Source organism: Neovison vison, chromosome 12 (assembly GCF_020171115.1).
Source record: "Neovison vison isolate M4711 chromosome 12, ASM_NN_V1, whole genome shotgun sequence".
NCBI lineage: Eukaryota > Metazoa > Chordata > Mammalia > Carnivora > Mustelidae > Neogale > Neogale vison.
The window spans coordinates 29,058,528-29,078,146 of record NC_058102.1 but is presented as its reverse complement, the minus strand read 5'-3'; the positions used below and the strand labels follow the sequence as shown (position 1 = coordinate 29,078,146).

The window sequence follows — 19,619 nt, the reverse complement described above, 5'->3', positions numbered from 1 at the left end:
TTAGCCATCCCTGTGCTTGCATCGTCTTCCCGATGTGGGACCAGCAGTGCACATCTCTGCGTGGACTGGTTTGTACTAAGTTGTCAATTTCTACCCCCTTTTCACTGGGCTTTAGAGCTAGAGATAGTTTATGTCATGGTGGACTGTATTTAGGCATACTTTCCATGCTTATGAAAGAGGATGTCTGTACCAGAGATGACAGTTGCTTAGCCAACTGACAGTGATCTGGGAGGAGGGAAGTTTCAGCAGATGTCAGGTTGGAGCGTAACAGTGCCAGGAAGGGTCCCCAGGGCTGCGTCGGCCTCTGCACCCACACAGCCTTGACTCCATGTAAGTAATCCAGCATCCCAACACAATCTCAGGGAAAAAGGAGTTGACATGACCCTCAGGTGTGTTAGATTAAGTCTCTGCTCCCTGGAGACGTCAGGACTCTAAGTAGAAAAATGACTCAGTTTCCTTCCTCGTAGCAGATGATGTGTTCCGAGATTTACCAGCAATATTTATATCGTTAAGAATACCGCAAAAGATTTGAGATGTTCGTTCTCTAATCATCAGAGGAGTTATCCACAGAAAAGCCTTTCTACAAAAGCCTTTCTACTCAGCACCATTTTAAGTGGTAACATTTGGTTATAAATAATTTTAATCAAATCCATTTGTCTCTTAGCAAAAAGCACATCTAAATGACCTGTAGGACTATATTGCTCCCACGGGGTCTACTTAATATGTTTGTCTTAATTTCAGAATAAAACTATGAAAAAAAAAATAGTGCATTTGGAAACAACAGTCATACTTCTTCCTGACTGCCTTCCCTTGCCAGGGAACCCTGTCAGTCCTGAGTTCTTATTGAACATGTTCCTTACCAGTTGAGGATGGTCACAAGCCATTCGCTGTGGCTAAGAATGTGTTCCGACTAATAAAACATACTGTGTGTGTTTTTTCCTAATATTTTGATACCTTTTGATCTCAGCACTTAATTGGCTGCTGAATTTCCAATGAGGAACTTTATGAAAATGTCACATATGCATGATAGAAAGAAAGTTACAAAAGAGTTCAGGATACTCAGATTTGATAACTACCTCCGTGAATGAATGCAAAGATCACTGAATGAAAGAGTGAAATTGTAAATGTTGTGAATGAAATTGTAAATGATGTAAATGGAAGGTTTGCCAGTCTTTATAATGATCTAATCAACCAGAAAGAATGTGCCAAGCATTACACTTAAATTAGGATCATTATGTTCACTTTACCTGTCAGTATTATTTTCAAACATCTATCAATACTTTTTTTTTTTTTTCTCTCTGTGTCCACCACCATAACCGTAATGTAAGTCACTATCCTGGGAATACAACAATAGTTGACTGACAGGAAGTTGTCGCCTCCTCCGCTATATATTCACTCTGTAATGAGAATAAGTTCTTAAAAAGACAAAGCTGACCATGCCAAACTCTGCTTAAAATCCTTAAATGAGGGGCACCTGGGTGGCTCAGTGGGTTAAAGCCTCTGCCTTCGGCTCAGGTCATGATCCCGGGGTCCTGGGATCAAGCCCCGAGTCGGGCTCTCTGCTCAGCATGGAGCCTGCTTCCTTTCCTCTCTCTCTGCCTGCCTCTCTGCCTACCTGTGATTTCTGTCTGTTAAAATAAATAAAATCTTAAAAAAAAATCCTTAAATGAATATTTACTCTTAATAGTCACAAGAACAGTGCCATGCAGGAGCACAGAAACATACTGGTTAAGTGGAAGGGTGCTGAGGAGGTGAGCTTGACTCTAGCTTACCTCTGAGACTTTGGGTGAGTTACTTTATCTTATGAGCCTCAGTTTTTCTATCTATAGAATTCTGGTATGCATAGTAGATAGTACAGCTGTGTTAGGATGAAAATGTTTATATAGTAAGTACCATGGAAATTTACTATTATTTGCTCTTTTTATTTTTGCTATTTTTTATTTTATGTTTGCTATGATTACTAAAATAAATTCAAAACTCTTTGACTTACAAGGTCTTGCATGGCTTGACCTGACTAGTGTCCCCTTTCCTCCATTTCATGTCAGTTTGCTCTTCTGCTGTACTGGCCATCTTTAATTTGTTATGGTCCTTGTTCTATAAGACATTTCCATGTACAAGTTGTTCTGCTTAGAATTCATCCCATACCTCTCATCTTTTTTCCCCAATCTTGTTTTACTTTTTATCAGCTTTATTGACAATACAGTAAATCCATGAAGAAAAAGAAAGTGAAACATGTATACACTGAGATCCTTGTTGACTCCTTGATATTCACTTAAGGATGAAGATATAATTGTTCCTATTAGCATATAAAAAAATAAAGCAGATTTTAGTGTAAATACTAATAGGCTTTGGGATAGAGTCATAGTGAGGTCTCCATCCCAAGAACTGAAGTGACTTTAGCTTGTTCTCGTGATATAAAACTGACCTTAAAAATGCACACACACACACCCATTCCTCCCAAGCTTTTGGGAGCAGCTTCCTGACTCTTGACTTACCTGTGATAATAGTATAGCTAAAGAAAGAAAAAAGTAAAATGAAGAGGGTGGCAGCCTAAAAAAAAAAAAAGTTCAGGAAAGAATGGTTTATTTTTATGATCAGCATTGTTTGGAGATAGAAATATGAAATTTGTTGAATATACACAAAAGTCACTAAAGAGATCATCTCTGGTATCAAAAGAAGTTTTACTGGATCTCCTCAGGGTCTAGATGAAAATAACTAGCATGGATTGACTATTCACTATGTGAGCATCTGTTATGTTCTTTCCAGTGATTCACATGTAATTATCAGAATCACTCTTTGTAGAAGGTGCAATAATTGTGCGCATTTCATAGATTTGTAAACTGAGACCAGGGATGGGAAGATCAAGTAAATTGTCAGAGGTTACATGATTTCTAAATACTAAGTCCAGGATTTGAATCTAATTAGTGCTGCCACAAGACTGTTTAGTTTACTTAATTATGATTTAACCCAGTCAAATCAATTTCTGCTGAATTATCTAGCTTCTTAGGTACTTGCACTCTGAAAAAGAGGGGTTCCAGATCATGGAAGTGAGCCTTATCATCACGGGGAAATGCCTTCACATTATAAATTCATAAATGGACTTTCTTGTACAGATTTTAAGCCTCATATAATTTTTTCTTGGCATCATTCATCAGCCTACAGTCCGAATTGATCATCACTGATTATGTTAGCCAGTCACTGATCCTGGATGCTGAAGACCATACCAAAGCCATATTGCCCTGTGGGAGCACTTGACAGTCATTCAGTCTTCCCCTGATATTGACATGTACGAAAAATATCATATAACATCAATGTAGGTGGATTATAACATTCGAGTAGCATTTATTATAATTCTCACTTTTGTTGGAAATAAATATTATGTCAGAATGAAACTTTAGTCTGGTTAAACATGATGGCTAAGACAACTCCCAAGTATTCACCACAGTTTCATTTTCCTCCTGGGCATTCAGCTCAAGTACATTTTCCACTTTCTTTGACGCTGGCTTAGGTCATGTGGTCAGTTTTAGCCAACGGAATGGGAAAGGAAGTAACACAGCACATCTGGTCCAAATAAGTGAGGAGAAAGGATACTTTCTCAGTCTGTCAACAGAAGATACCAGTGTGACCTTGAAGTCCCAAGGTGAAGATGGTGAAGTTCTAGCATGAAAGAAGTTTGAATGCCTGAATAACTACCTGGAGGACTGTAGCCTGTTGGCCTTTATTGGACAGTCATGTCAGCAAGATACGAATTTTTATTGTGTAAAGCCATGGGGATTTTGAAATTGTTTGTTACAGCTGCTAATATAACTTGCCCTCATATACATCTTTTCAATTTTTGTTTTCTTTTCCATTTCTTAGTCACACTGATGGAACAATTTTTAATACTTTAATACTAGGTTGATTTACCTGGCATGTATTATTGACACTAGAAAAAAATGCTTATTTTTTTGTCACTCTGTTCCCTGATTTCCTTTTTTTTTTACAAACAACTCTTCTTTGATCTTGCTTATTTGGTGGAGTACTTACTGAAAGAGTATAACCCCACATTTGAGTGAATTTACCATTATTTCAATTTACTTTTTTAAAAAATATTTTATTTATTTATTTGACAGAGAGAGAGGGATCACAAGTAGGCAGAGAGGCAGGCAGAGAGAGAGAGGAGGAATCAGGCTCCCCACTGAGCAGAGAGTCCCATGTGGGGCTCAATTCCAGGACCCTGAGATCATGACCTGAGACAAAGGCAGAGGCCCAACCACTGAGCCACCCAGGCACCCCCAATTTACTTATTTTTAAAGCTCAGTATTTTATTAACTAGATTAAATCAGAGTTAATAAATATGTATAAAAAGCAAATGTCAAATATCAGAATTAGTTAATGGATTTCTATTTACTTCAGAAATCATAAAATCATAATATTTGATATTGCTAGGAGGTATTTATGAAAACGTGAATTCTTTTATGTTTTTAAAAATTTATCCTAATAGATGGTGATTCATCATAAATTTATAAATCTAATTGGTAATGCTTCTTTGTATTTAATGCAATGAAATGAAATAAAGCAATAAAATGAAAAATTTTAATGCAAAAGAAAAAAGCTGATGATTTGAAGATTTCATTTAATCCTACCTTCTCTAGTCCGTGTCCCTTCTGGGACCACAGTATTTTGTTGTTCACATGTTTATTTTTCTCATTTCCCTTCCTTTTTGTCAGGAAGCGGCAATATTCCAGGTTCAGTTGCCAGGAAAAATTCTACTTCAGTCAGTTTTATCCCGGTTTATTGAGGTCTCCATTCACCATCATTTTGCTAGGCTCCAGAAACTTAATAGATTTTCAATATCTTAGTTCTCGCAAAATGTATCATCTAGTTCTAATTGAATGTCTCCAAATAATATTGGTAGAGAACTTTGGCAAAGGCTTTAGGAACCTTATCTAATAGCAAAGCCAGTTCACATTCCTTTCCCCCTTACTGCCCTTGTTCCCCAAGTAAGAATGCCAGAAAGATAATTTAGTGTAGGCTGAAATCAGTAATCTCATGAGGATAGGGGTAGGGGGAGAGTCAATCACAGTAATTGAAACAAGAAGTTGGACTGAAAACCAAGAGATTTGGAAGCTTATAACCTCTAATTTTTTTTTTTTTAATGATGGAGTAATTTGGTATTTTTTTTTTTTGTTTCAATCTTTCCTATTCCAACACAAAATAAACTGTTCCTCCTAATACATACTTTATTGGTTCATGAAGCATAACAAGCCATGTCTTTTAGTATCTAAAACTTTTATGCATAAAATTGCTATCACTCCTGGTGATGATGATGAGAAGGAGGATGTATATATTATCAGATGGTAATAACAACATTTAAAATAGGGAAACATGCATTTTTTAGAGGATGTCCCAGGGAGGACCAGCTAAAGTCAAATGCCTGTGAAAGAGATAATTAGCATGTTAATTTGTTTCTACTGTCCAATTTCAGTGGTAAAGCCCTACAAAACTTTACAAATTTAGAAACCTGACTTGATGTTTTAGGGGCAGAATTACCCCAAAACTGTACTAAACCCAAAATCTAACCTGAATCCTTCTACGGTCACCAATATTTTATCTGTAGCCTCTGTAGTCTCACTTGGGAAGCTAATTATGATCAAAAGAGTATTGATAACTGAAGACCCAGAGCAAAGGACTCAAGTAAGTCAGCTCTTTAATAGCATGAGGCAAAGGAAGAGCTGTTTCTAAAGGGATCAGAATCTTTAAATTTGTTGATGACCGTAAGTTTTTGCTATTACTAAGGCTGAATCATCTTGCCAGTAGAAGGCTGTTGAATGGTAGTTAACTGGCCTTGAAATATTTGATTTTATGATCTACTTTTTTTCTCTCAATACCAAAATGTACCAATTCCCTTCAACTTCCTTTATGTCTTTATATATGTTAGAGAGTCAATATAGTTTTAGTGGAAGGATTTTTATCTTAATTGTGCTGGATTTGATTTCATTCATATTTATGTCTTTGATTAAATCAGAGTTTTGATATTATAACTCCAGAACACACTCATAAGAAAATTTGATCCAGCCTCAATATTTTTCTTATATATTTTCTTTGTCCTTCTCATATATGTTCATGTGAGTCATAATACATATTATGTATTATGGAGTCATAATCCATATTTTCAACCATACCCTATACTTCGTTAAAACCCACATTGAATGTGAGCAGAGAGACTGGCGTGATATCACAGTGGTTATCCTTTAGCTCTCATCTAGCCGCATCTCATATTGGCTGCATTGACATCAAAAGCCAGTGATTGTACAACTTGATGCGTGACATTACCAAGCAATAACCCTTGCACTATTTCCATGCCTATGTGTGTGGACGTTAACAAACACAGGTTAAGTCTGTCTATTCCTGGCAGACTAAAGACAAGATTAACCAGAACTTGTCACTGGAAGATCCAGTGAAAGGCTTATTAAAGGAGAGTTAGGCAGGAAAATAACAGGTCAATTTCAACCTTGAGTTAGATATTATTAGTGTGATGGGAGAACATGTCCAGGATAGGATTACCCAACTCAAAACTACAAAGAATTCTAAAAGATTTTTGAACAATGTTACTTCTAGAAGATTTATAATTTACTAGCCTTTAATTTTTTTTTAAGGATTTTTTTTTAATTTCATCAGTATTTTTTTTATTTTTATTTTTTTTAAATTCTTTTTTTTTCCAATTTATTTATTTTCAGAAAAACAGTATTCATTATTTTTTCACCACACCCAGTGCTCCATGAAAGCTGTGCCCTCTATAATACCCACCACCTGGTACCCCAACCTCCCACCCCCCCGCCACTTCAAACCCCTCAGATTGTTTTTCAGAGTCCATAGTCTCTCATGGTTCATCTCCCCTTCCAATTTACCCAAAAGCACATACCCTCCCCAATGTCCATAACCCTACCCCCCTTCTCCCAACACCCCTCCCCCCAGCAACCCACAGTTTGTTTCGTGAGATTAAGAGTCACTTATGGTTTGTTTCCCTCCCTATCCCATCTTGTTTCATAGATTCTTCTCCTACCCACTTAAGCCCCCATGTTGCATCACCACTCCCTCATATCAGGGAGATCATATGATAGTTGTCTTTCTCCGCTTGACTTATTTCGCTAAGCTGTTTATTTATTTTAGAGAGGGGGGAGGGGCGGGGAGAGAGGGAGAGTGAGAATCCCAAGCAGATTTATGCCCAGTGCAGAGGTTCAATCCCAGGACTCTGAGATCATGAACTGAGCTGAAATTAAGAGTTGGATGCTTAACAGACTGAGCCACCCAGGTGTACTTAGTTTACTAATTTTTTAAAAGATTGATTTATTTATCTGAGAGAGAGTGAGTGTGAGTGGGGAAAGCCTCAAAGAGGGAAAATCTCAAGCCGACTCCTTGCTGAGCAAGGAGACAGCTCAGGCTTGATCTCATCATTGATGAGGTTGTGACTGAGCAGAAATCAGGAGTCAGCCACTTAACCAACTGAACCCCCTGATGTCCTTATTTATTTATTTTTTAAATCTATTCTTGTGTTAGATGCCACAAGACAAAATCTACAGGACTATGTTAGAAAAAAAAAGTCTACACCAGAAAGAGAAATGAGAAGGCATACATCTAGCACACAGTCTTGGGCACTAAGTATGTTGACCAAATTAAAGGCAGATTAAAATAATTCAGAAAAAAATAGCAGCTAAAAGAAGAGCTGAGGGAAGTCAAACACCTGATCTGGGCCCATCCTGAGAGATATGATCTCAATAGTTTGAGGTGTGGCCAAGGCATTAGGAATTCTAAAAACTCTAGAGATGATTCAGATATGCGGGCAAAGCTGAGAACCACCACACTAGAGAGGAAATGTACTCCCTTGAGTAGGATGTAGAAGACAGAAATGCTAATTAAGCCCTGGAACTTTGAAAGGTTAGTAAAGTCTTGATGACAATGTGGTAGGATTGTTTTATACTAAGCTCCCAGGGGCCAAAGCTTCACAAACATTCATGACAGCTTCGGTTTAAGAATCTGCTGAAGTTGATGCTCTTGCTGGGGGAAAAAATGGGGAAGAAGGGAAAGCTCCCTGGGAGGTAGATTTCTTGGATTCCAGAGCAGGAAACCAAGGAGAAGCCACTGGCATAGCTTTCAGGCTGAAGAACCCCATGAGCTGAAAATTCTTGCTTACAAGATCATCTGTCACCTCAGAGAATACACAAGGAGCATCAGGTGCCAAAAACCCAGGGTTTCCAGGAAAATAGGCCTTCAAAGGCTTTGTGTTGAGTATGCAAAAAGAGGAGGAAACTTCTGATTGACCTGGTGACCAGGCTGGCTGCCATCATATGTTTGAAAAACATTCTGAAAATAGGACTATCCCATATGCTACTCTAAGAGTCCTTATACTAGGGGGTATTTCCTAGTTCAGTGCTGCTCAAACCACTGAAGGGAACTACACGTGTATCTCAAAGAATCCACTCATGTCTTCGTAACTGAGAGAGTCCAGTCTTACCCAGGCAAGATGAAGAGAAAGCAAGAAGAATTGGGAAAAGGAGGTTTTGGACTGTCTATTCTTTGGGTTTTCAAATCAAAGTCAAGCAATTCTGATTTTGTACTATAATCTCTTTGGATTTAAACAAGTTCAGATTTTAACATGCAGGAGAGGTTAATCTGTAGGCTTTTATTTTTTCTCAAAAACCTCATAGAAGTAGGGGAATTTATGTGTTATCTTTATGTTTCTCTATGTTTTTATGTATGTATCTCTATGTTTTTATCTTTATGTTTGTGTTATCTTTATGTGGTTTTTTTTTTTGAGTATATTTACTTAGCATTTATTTTCCTTTCAGAGTCTTTCGTAAGCTCTATTATTAATGTGGCTTGATATAATTTGAGGTAGAATACAGAACTGAGGATAAAATGCCAATCTCAGGTATAGGAAGGCCTTTAAGATAAATTTATTGATGACCTCAGATCCATTTAGAGCTTCTAAGAGCAAAATCTACATTCTGTCAGAGCACGCCTAAGAGTGCTGGTTGGCATGGGGGTATGTCTCATAAAGGTGGGAGCATGACTGTCCTAAAACCGGGATGTTTTCTGTTGAAGGGAAGAGCTATATTGAACTTCATAGTTAAGCTTAACAGATTAAAAGTCGCCATCTTAGAGGGGGTTGCGTTCTCTGTTGATCCCTTTACTCACTCTTCCTAAGGAAGAAAGACTGGGATAATTGGTGGGTGGGCTTGAGTCGGTCAACCTCCTTTTTTGGGGGGGGATTTCCTGCCTGTCAAGAAATCTGATTTTATCCCTCCATGCACTAAGATTTACTGGATCAGACACTCATCTGAGAACTGTGGTTAACCTCCGTTGCCTCAGACTGATGGCATATTTACTTCTGGAATTTTATATTAGGATGCTCATAATGGCTTCATACCTAAATTGTAAATTTCAACCTAGCCTTTATCAGTAGTAAAGGAGATATTTTGAACTCTATTTGTCTGAGTCTCGTTTCTGTTACTCAACTGGGTCTGAAGTTAGGCAATGCATTAGGAGGAGTTTTTATGGGGTCCCTTGAAATCTAACACCTACTGCCCAGAAAAAAATCAGTATTATATGTATCTATATGTGTTATAAGACAAAATAATATGCATTTTTATATACATACCTGCCTCCTGGTTTCATATTATGTTCACAACTCTTGTTTTCTGTATTTGCTGCACCTTCTTTATTTATATTTTTATGCCATAATGTAAAATAATACATAATTAACAATATATAATACAGGATGTGATATTGTGGAGAACATAATACAATATACACTGTATTATAGAGTTTTAGAAATTATTTTATGAGGTGATACTGATGCGTACAGATTACATTTTATCTATATCTACATTTATATTTACTGTGTGTGTGTATATATATATATGTATATATCTATTGCTGTACACATTGTAACTTTTGTTCATGTAAGCAGCCTTAAATACTGCTGGTGTGGTAAACACACAAGTAAAGTAACACGTCTCAGATTTGCTGTCAGGGCTGAAACTGAGAACAGATTTGGAGAAATAATTTCTCAGCATATATATTTTGTGACAGAATTCATAGAAGACTTATGTCTCGCTAGATAACTACAGATCTGTATGTATGTATATGTGTGTGTGTGTATATATATGTGTGTGTGTGTGTATATATATATCTATTTTCACTTCCTCTATTGTGTTGAAGACACATATTTATAAGATGGGTAGACTGGGAGGTACTGAAGGAGAGAGAAGAGCTGGTGTGATCTACTTGGCCCAATTCTTGGCTCTCAGCAAAAGACTGGGAGGCAGATCTGAAGTGAACTCATGCCTGGTGCAGTGAGCCTTAGTTCCAGCTGAAATCCCGTCCCTTCCATGAAGGGTTCCCTGACTACTATATGGTGGATCAGTCTTTGTCAATATTGACTGAAGGAGTCATTTGATGATAGAGCTACTCACATTTATGAAACACTTACCATGACCAAGCTCTAAGGTAAGCAGTTAACAAGTGTATCTTACCTCATGCTCATAAAGTAGCGTATAAACAGGAGGCTGAAGCTCAGAAGGGTTGTATGATTTTCCAAGGCTGTACAGTTGGCGTTCAGGCCTGGGACTCACACGCAGGGAGTCTGACTCCAGAACCCAGTCACTCAAACTGCCTCTTAAGGGTGAAACAGGTGTATACATGAGAAACACCCGAAGTCGGTGGTTTCCTTCATTATGCTTTGTAGTGGGTGGTTTCATAGTTTAAATGCCCCGGCAAAGTCAGGGTGGGAAACAGGTCCTCACCAATATATTCACTTGGATTGGATGCTCACTGTGTCAGTCACTTCCTAACCAGGAACCCCACGCCTTCAGCAGATAATATTTAAATTATAGGTGTGTCTTCTTAAAAAAAAAAAAAATGGAAATCCAGAATGTTATTTGGATTTTCACTGTAACCCAGACTAAGGGGTTTGTTAAACAGAATGGAATTTTAAATTTCTCTTTTTCCAAAATTGTCCCACACAGTTGATAATAAATCTTGAAGCTATTCCTTGTCGTTACCATCATGTCAACATTTGGCTTCTGAAGGTGTTAAAAGGCTCTGGGAAATATTCAGCCTGGTTACTAAAGATATATTCTTAAGGGTTTCATAGACTGGGATGTGGATATGTTAAGTGCAATGGAATTTCGCTCTAAACATTGAGCACTAGGCTCAAATTGATTTAAGCGATCCATATAATTATCTCAAAGAATGTGACCACGAAGACTGGCAATGAAAGCTGTTTCTTATTTTCTATTTTATCTTGAAAATGGGTGAGGAAGAAATGTGTTCGGCAAAGATTGTCCAATCCCCATACTTCTCACAAAGTAGCTTTCAGTTCGGAAGGATTGTCTTACCTCTCACTCCCTTAAATACTTTGACAGCCAAGACAGATGCTTAGATACTGTGTTAATTATCATCACTTGAAAATTCTTGCATTTTTGATTCCTAACAATCAAATTACTTAATTTCAGAGGAAAGAAAGCTCAATATTGGGCACAGCTAAAAGAAGTGAATATTAAAGAGAAAGAAAATAATGAAATATTTTAATGCCAAAGTCTCTCTGGTTTGGCATTAAAACAATCTGGTTTAAATTTTACTCTGAAACTTACTAGCTGAATAACCTTGGGCAAAATTCTGATCCTTAGTTGATCTTAATAATAATAATAATAATAATAGGATAATTTATCATTTCAAGGGGAAGTTATGAGAATTAACTTATGTTTGTGTTCTCATAAATAAAGTATAATACAAATACAAACAAGTCACTGATAAAGACCACCAATGTTCTTTTGTTTCCTGATGAGCCTATATGAGTGTATATGTTTTCAGAAATTTCCAATAGTTTTAAAATAACATTCAAACAGTTTAACACTGTTTTTAAAAGAAGCATATGGTAAGTCAATCAGACAACCATATTAAAAGCTCATAGTAAAATTCTTCCCTCCCTTCCTCCAGAGTGTCTTTGGTGAAGAGGGAGAGTGAAGAGGAAGATAAGCTTTTATTTGTTGCCAAGTCCTGAAAAGAACATTTAACTCGAGTCGAGTTTAAGTTACTTCTTCCAATAAAAAGTGTTTTATATGCAAACCATAAGTTTGAAACTTTAAAATGTATAAACTGGTCAAAGCGAGACGTCACTTCAAATATAAGGATAAAAGTATCCCATGCCTTCATCACCAGAAGAAATAAATAGTAGAACTATTACTAATCTGATTACTTTTTGTTCAGAAAATACAGAGATGGTTTTTTAAATTAGCTACATGTCAGCATGACCAAAGTGCTATGACAATCTATCATACTTAGATAACCTAATTAAAAATACATCTTATATATCATTATGTACAGTGGACATTCATTCTGTAAGTGGCCCCAAATTAACTTGATTCTCCTTAAGCACTTTCTAGTATTACGGGACATCAACATTTATTCTAAAACTATTTACATGGCACCATATAAGCATGATGGAAACTGAAAAGAAACCATTGTTCAACTGTTACTGGATGAACTCCCTTCATTGAGTTTTTGTCCATTTCTACAATCTCACTAAATTTAATTTTCATTCCTTTGATGAATCTTACCTGTTCTTCATCTCTGAAAGCTATTTTTGAAGCTTAATGAATTTGTTTCAATAGAGGTTTTTCTCATAAAGATGATTTAAAACAACTTAGCTACTTGTTCTCTTAATGAAAGAGCAAAAAAAACCAATGAGCTAATTTTAAGATCAATGGAGAGTAAGATCAAGGAAACCATCTCTTATTAAAAAAACTTCCTATTGGTCAATTACTACTGATATCCATTTATTACTTGTTATTGTTATTTATTTATGAAAATATACAGCAGTTCTAAAAGCATTGTGGTAATGCTTCAATCTCTACGAGGGCATTAGGATGATTAGAAAGTAAAAGTGAAGAAAGAAAGTAATATAAAAAAAAGGAATGGTGCCTGGGTGGGTCAGTCAGGTAAGCAACCAACTCTTGGTTTCAGCTCAGGTCATGATCTCATGGGTCCTGAGATAGAAGCCTGCCTCGGGCTCCTGGCTCAGTGGGGAGTCTGCTTGAAGATTCTCTCCCTCCACCCCTTCCCCACTCATTCTTTCTCTCTCTCTCAAATAAATAAATCTTAATAAATAAATAAATAAATAAATAAAATGAGAGAAGAGTAAGGCAAAAAGTTTGCCCAGATTTCTGAGCAAAATGGCAAGCATAATTAGTTATAAGATGTAGAGCCCCCAGAATAAAAAACTTCCTCAAAATTTACAATCCACTTGGACACTGAGGCCTGAGAGAAATTTCTACTCTACATCCTCCTGAAGAGCATTGTATGCCATCATTGTAAATGCCCTTTGTACTGTCTCACATTAAACAAAATGAAGTCTCCACAGGGCTCTGTTTATATATAACATTCCTGGCGTCTATTGAAGATTAAGTGAAAGTAATTATATAAAGCTAAAGTAAGGTAGTATAAGACAGGATCAGTCTGGGGGCACCTGGGGGGCTCAGTGGGTTAAGCCTCTGTCTTCAGCTCAGGTCATGATCTCAGGGTCCTGAGTTTGAGCCCCACATCGGGCTCTCTGCTCAGCAGGGAACCTGCTTCTCTCTCTCTCCCCCACTGTCTCTCTGCCTGCTTGTGAGTTCTGTCTGTCAAATAAATAAATAAATATCTTAAAAAAAAAAAAAAAGACAGGATCGTCTGATTAGATGGAGCCAAAGAGAACTTACTGCAGGAATGGTAGTTCCTATCCTCCATGAATATTAATATAGCTACTGAGTACTTTTCTGGGCAAAAGAAACAACTCGTGGGCAGGGCCAGTGTTTATCTTAGACCTAAGAGAAATGAAAAAAACCAGTAACTGCAAGACTCTATGATGGAAATGGAAGCACCACATGCTTGCTTTAGTCAAAAACACAGTCTCAATTTAAGTCAATCAGAGAATACCAAATTTTGAACTGTGTTCAGATGAAATCTATAAGGCAAATAGTTAAACGTTTCCCTGAATTCCAAGCCACCAAATATATCCACATCTACATAGAGATTAGATAGGGTAGATAGATAGATAGCCAGCCCACAACATAGATATAACATGTTGGAGGATGCGTATCTACAGTTATTCTTTGAAATAGTTAGGCATAAGCCATTCTCTCTTACAGTAATTACATAAGGAAACTGTCTATACAGGGGACTTCCAGTTTACATTATTCACCCATAGAACAATGCTTTCTCTCTCTTTTAGCAATGTGGGAACACAAGCATTCAGTTCAACTAAAACAAATATCAGATTAAAAGGACAATTTGGAAAATGGTAGAAAACAGAGGGAGGATAATGTAGTTTTTTTATTAACCTGCTAGGAATTGTTTTTTGATATGAGAAGATAATGCAATTATATGTCATTAATAACTATAATCTTAGGCAAGTTACCTGCTCTTTATATCAATATTCTCACCTGTTCAATGAAAATAATAATAGCACTTTCAAGTTTTGTTGACAAAAATGAGATACTGCACATGATAGGCCTAAAATAGTACTCAGCATGTAATAAGTGCTCAACCAAGCATAACTAATATTCATCGGAAAGCAAAAAGTTCGTATTTTGGTCTTAAGGCTTATATCCAGTTCTTACTAATACCATTAAAGTAAAATAAAAGCTAAGTAAAAAACTGCAAAAATGTTATGTTGTACTAGCAAATGCATTCATTATCTGCTGGGTAGCATAAAGCACCATGACGGATTTGCTGGGCCTACAATCTGCTCCTAACATAGAATCCAGCCGATCCTGGGTATTCTAAATGATCAGAAATCACCTAAATCAGCAGTCTGGAGTACTGTTACTGCCTAAGGTCTTCAAAACCAGAAATTCTTCCACGATGCTTTCCTATCACCAGGGAGGATATGAATATTCTATCACCAGTAGAAATCAACAAAGCTCTGTTGAGATACTAACTCCGGGGGAGGGTGCCTGGGCTCGCTGCTAGCTAAATCACTGGATTCATAAATGCAAACCTTGCAGCAGCATAAGTCAAATTTGGTTTTCAGAAAAAAAAATTACATTATTGCATATAGTATTAGTTTTCTTTTTTCTTTTTTTTTAAGATTTTATTTATTTGACAGACAGAGATCACAAGGAGGCCGAGAGGCAGGTAGAGAGAGAGGAAGGGAATCAGGTTCCCTGCTGAGAAGAGAGCCATCAGATGCAGGGCTCCATCCCAGGACCCTGGGATCATGACCTGAGCCGAAGGCAGAGGCTTAACCCACTGAGCCACCCAGGCACCCTACTTATCTATAGTAGCATGACAAATTGTCATACATTTAGCAGCTTAAAACTAGACTCATTTTTAATTGACAGTGCCTGTGGGTCCAGGGATGGCCTGACTGAGTTCTCTGCTCAGAGTCTCACAAGGCCAAAATCAAGGTTAATGGCCAGGGCTGTGATCTCATATGGAGCTTTGAGTTCTTGGTATCTACAGTGCTGTGGTTTCCATATACTCACTGGCTATCAGCTTCTCTCAAAATTTAGAGACTTCCTGCATTCTTTGTTATGTGGACCCATCCATTTTTATTTTAATGTTTTAATTTATTTTTATTTTTATTTATTTTTTAAATTTCTTTTCAGTGTCCCAGAATTCATTGTTTATGCACCACACCCAGTGCTCCATGCAATACGTGCCCTCCATAATACCCACCACCAAGCTTACCCAACCTCCCACTCCCCTCTCTTCCAAAACCCTCAAGCCAGCAACAGATCATTTCTCTTGCCTTGAATTTCTCTCATGCTTCATAATTTGGTCCCAACCTCAAGATACTGTTTTAAAGGGAGTAGAAGTGTAGGTCAAGACAACCAAGATAATTCCCCTTTTAAAATTTCAGTTGTGCCATTTAAAATAACCTAATTATAGAAGTGATATCCCAATATATCGATGATGTTAAGAATTATAGAGGCCATGAAAAGACCAGTGGATGGGTCATTTAGGGGAGATCTTAGAATTCTACTTGCCTCATAGTCATACACACACACACACACACATACATAGAGTTTAAGGATTAATCATTCAAATTCTAGAGGGTCTACTATATTGAGTTATGATGCCAAGTCTTACAATTTGAAAGAAAGAAACTGGCATATATTTCAGAAGCAATATTCAGTTATTCTATAAATTTGCAATTTTAAAATACAAGGTTACCTTTTCTATAGATGATAAATAAATTCTAGGCTAAGATAGGCAGACCCATACTTGGTATTAAGAACAATAACTAAAGGGACGCCTGGGTGGCTCAGTTGGTTGGACGACTGCCTTCGGCTCAGGGCGTGATCCTGGAGTCCCGGGATCGAGTCCCACATCGGGCTCCCAGCTCCATGGGGAGTCTGCTTCGCTCTCTGACCTTCTCCTCGCTCATGCTCTCTCTCATTGTCTCTCTCTCTCTCAAATAAATAAATAAAATCTTTAAAAAAAAAAAAAAAAAAGAACAATAACTAAAGAACCTGATCCCACCACTCTCCATGTGCTTTGTTTACCATGAATTTTTTCATCAACTGAACCCTAGATGGTTGTGTTACCAGCATTCATACAAAGAATATCACATAGGAACAAGAGCATATAGAACAATTGGTCTTAATTTATAAAGATGAGACAAATAAGGTTATGGGGAGTTGCCAGAATCTGAACATCCAAAACTAAATTGAAGAAACTCCTATCATGAGTAAATGTATTCTAGAATCCACTCACCTGACTAGGTCTATTGGCTTTATTTCACATCTTTCTATAAAGAATTGCATATTCTTTTTTTGTAAAGCAGTTTACATGAATGATTTGTTAAGATCTGAGATGATGTTCTAAATTTTGTTCTTCATCTCTTTTTATGTATTATCTTTTGTTTGTTTCTGTATTTTTTTTTATTGTTTCATAGGCAGTGGATGAGTGGGTTGGCTGATTGACTTTTGGTACTGGATCAACTGGGTAAAGTTAAAAAATATGCATAGTTTGCTTTCACATGTATTATGTTTTCATTATAGAACAGGTATATGTATAAGTACACATGTATATCATGTGTCTATAAACTGGTTTTCTGATGATGACTCCTCACAACAGATGATTAAATCAGGGATGGCTTACCTATTTGCATCAGCAACAAGAGATTATTTAGTAGCTCTCTGGAGCCCTCAGTTGTTAAGGATGCTGAGTTTGCCTAGGCTAGTATGAAAATTAAGGATGTTTGAATGAGGTAAGGGGATACAATGCCACATATTTGGTACCTTACATAAAGGGTTGCTCTTTCAGAATAAGCAAATACCGAGGAAGGGTTATATACCAAATCATCTTTATATAGATTAAAATTTTCAGCTTAAATTTTTTGATGTCAGAAGGAACTTCAGAATCTCATGAGAATATGCAGTAAAAAGGGGTTCTGACAGCAAGGGATGGCTTTAAAGAAGTCTGCATATAAAGCTCCTCTCCTTCAAGATATTGTCTAGGGCAGCCTTGAGCTCTCCCTAGAGTCTTCTCCCCAGGCCTGCTAAAAACAGAGGATTTACTTTTGGTACTCACCAAAGCTCTTGATCCCATAAAATATCTTTTGGGAGCAAGACAAAGTAAATTTAAATTACAATATTTAGTTCAGTAGATAATGGCCCATACATATGCAGTCTTTCTTTTTTTTATTAATATTTATGGCAGATGAGTTAAACACTGAAAAAGCTTCTCCTTATACTCTCCACTGATGATTAGATTGGAGATGCAGAGACCACGTACAGCAAGACTGGTGTTAATGACCATAAACTCCACAGAAAATGCTTTTAACATAACCGAAGACATATAGCAAACTGAATCAAACAGTGAATACAGACTTGGAAAATAAAGTCAAAATTTTGAAGAAGAAAAATGGTCTTCTGATAACCTAAAACTTGACTGAAACGAGGGAAAGAGAAAGAGAAGGAGAAAGAGAAGGAGGGGGATGGGAAGTGGGGGAAGATGGAAGCCCAAAGAGAGGGGGATGGAAAGGAAAAGGGAGAAGATGTGAAAACTATTGTATTGTACAAATTTGATTCTTGAATTTCATCAGGCAATGCTCTCACAATAAACAATAATGAGAGCATTTATCTCTTAAGAAAGATATAGCTCAGTACCATTAAATACATGATTTTGTCTAAATATTTTCTTTTCCTAGTTATCAAAAGTAATTATTCTAAGAAGATTTACACTTGAGTGACTGGCCAAAATATGTTATGATCCTGTATAGGTGATGTAATTTCCCTTTTGGTTGATTTCTTCTTAATTAGTTTTTGTCAGTGTTGTACATTAATTACACTCCAACATTTCAAGGTCTGTTTGTTTTCTGATTCAGAAAAATTAGTCTGTATCCTTTAGTTATGTAAAAGTCTAACATTTAATTAGAAACATGTCATATCAGATTTATGTAAAGGGCTGTAACCTTGCCAGTGCCTACATTACTGCTGAGAGATAATCAGTCATTTCGGAAAGCACAGTCACTCTTGGAATACAGTGGTCCAAATCATTGTCCATTCTTTGCATTCTTTTAATTTTCTTCCAACTTATTCTAACCTCACATCTTTTTCCTTTGCCCCAAACTTTCCCAACTTCCTCATCATTGCATGTGTATTATTTCCACTCTTCCTTACTGACTCCTTTTTCCTTCTATTTTCTCTTGACCTAACATGATAGAAACTCTTTCATTGTCGTTGCTTTAATTTTGTGAGAAGATATAAAGGAAATGAAGTGAACTTTGAGAAAGAAAAAGTGTGTCCCCATGTTAACCTCCAGCAGACTGAACACATTTCAAAGGAAAGGTTCATATAAAATTATTAAGATAGAACATATCTACTGATACACAACCAAGAATCTCTTTGAAAGGAACGCATCTCAGTAATTCCCCATACTCATGCTTCTAGAAGTCTCAAGAATGAGAGGAATTCGTTACCTCAGCTTCACCAATAGGTATGTTTTCATAGTTGTATAAATTATCCAGGTCCTCCAAGACAGTGTCATATGTTTCTGAGTCATAGTTGATGGGTTCCAGAGTTGGAGCGGTCCCAGCAGCATCAAAGATGACAAGTCCCAGAATGAATCTTGCCAACATTTTCATTTTTCAAGCTTTCCTAATCAAAAAAGGTATAAATATTTAATTGATGATAACTTATGAATACTTATCACTAAATAGGCATGATAAATCAAAGTCAATGCCATGGGACCCAAGCCGGTATCTCTCCTGACACGGATCATTTGTAAACATAACACAGGAAATTGTATGGATTCTGAAGACTATTGATACTGATGTTCAAATTAATTACAAACCCATCCACGTTATTACAGTAGATTGTGTAATTACAGTGAAATTGAGTTTACTTCATAGAGAAACACAGAAAACGGGATGTGGAAATATTGCCATGCAGTTATTCAGAAAAGCTTCTGCATCAGAGTTTTACCTTTCACTAAGCATTAAGTTTCTTTCATCAACTCTGGGAGTAGGAAGGAGGAGGAGGAGGAGGAGAAGGAAGAGGAGGAGGACTATAACTGTTACTCCATTTTACAGAAGAGGAAACCAAAACAGGGTTGGCTAGTGACCTAACTAGGACTCGTAACTATTT

General features: G+C 36.9%; 1 protein-coding gene across 1 annotated transcript in view; it reads right to left on the bottom strand.

The window, feature by feature from the left end:
• The window catches only part of EPYC (epiphycan), a 34,412-nt gene extending 15,295 nt beyond the window's left edge, over positions 1 to 19,117 (bottom strand). The window contains exon 1 of the mRNA XM_044227590.1: positions 18,953 to 19,117. Within this exon, the coding sequence (XP_044083525.1) occupies positions 18,953 to 19,117 (165 nt within the window). The remainder of the gene's footprint in view (positions 1 to 18,952) is intronic.
• Between the last annotated feature and the right edge of the window lie 502 nt (positions 19,118 to 19,619).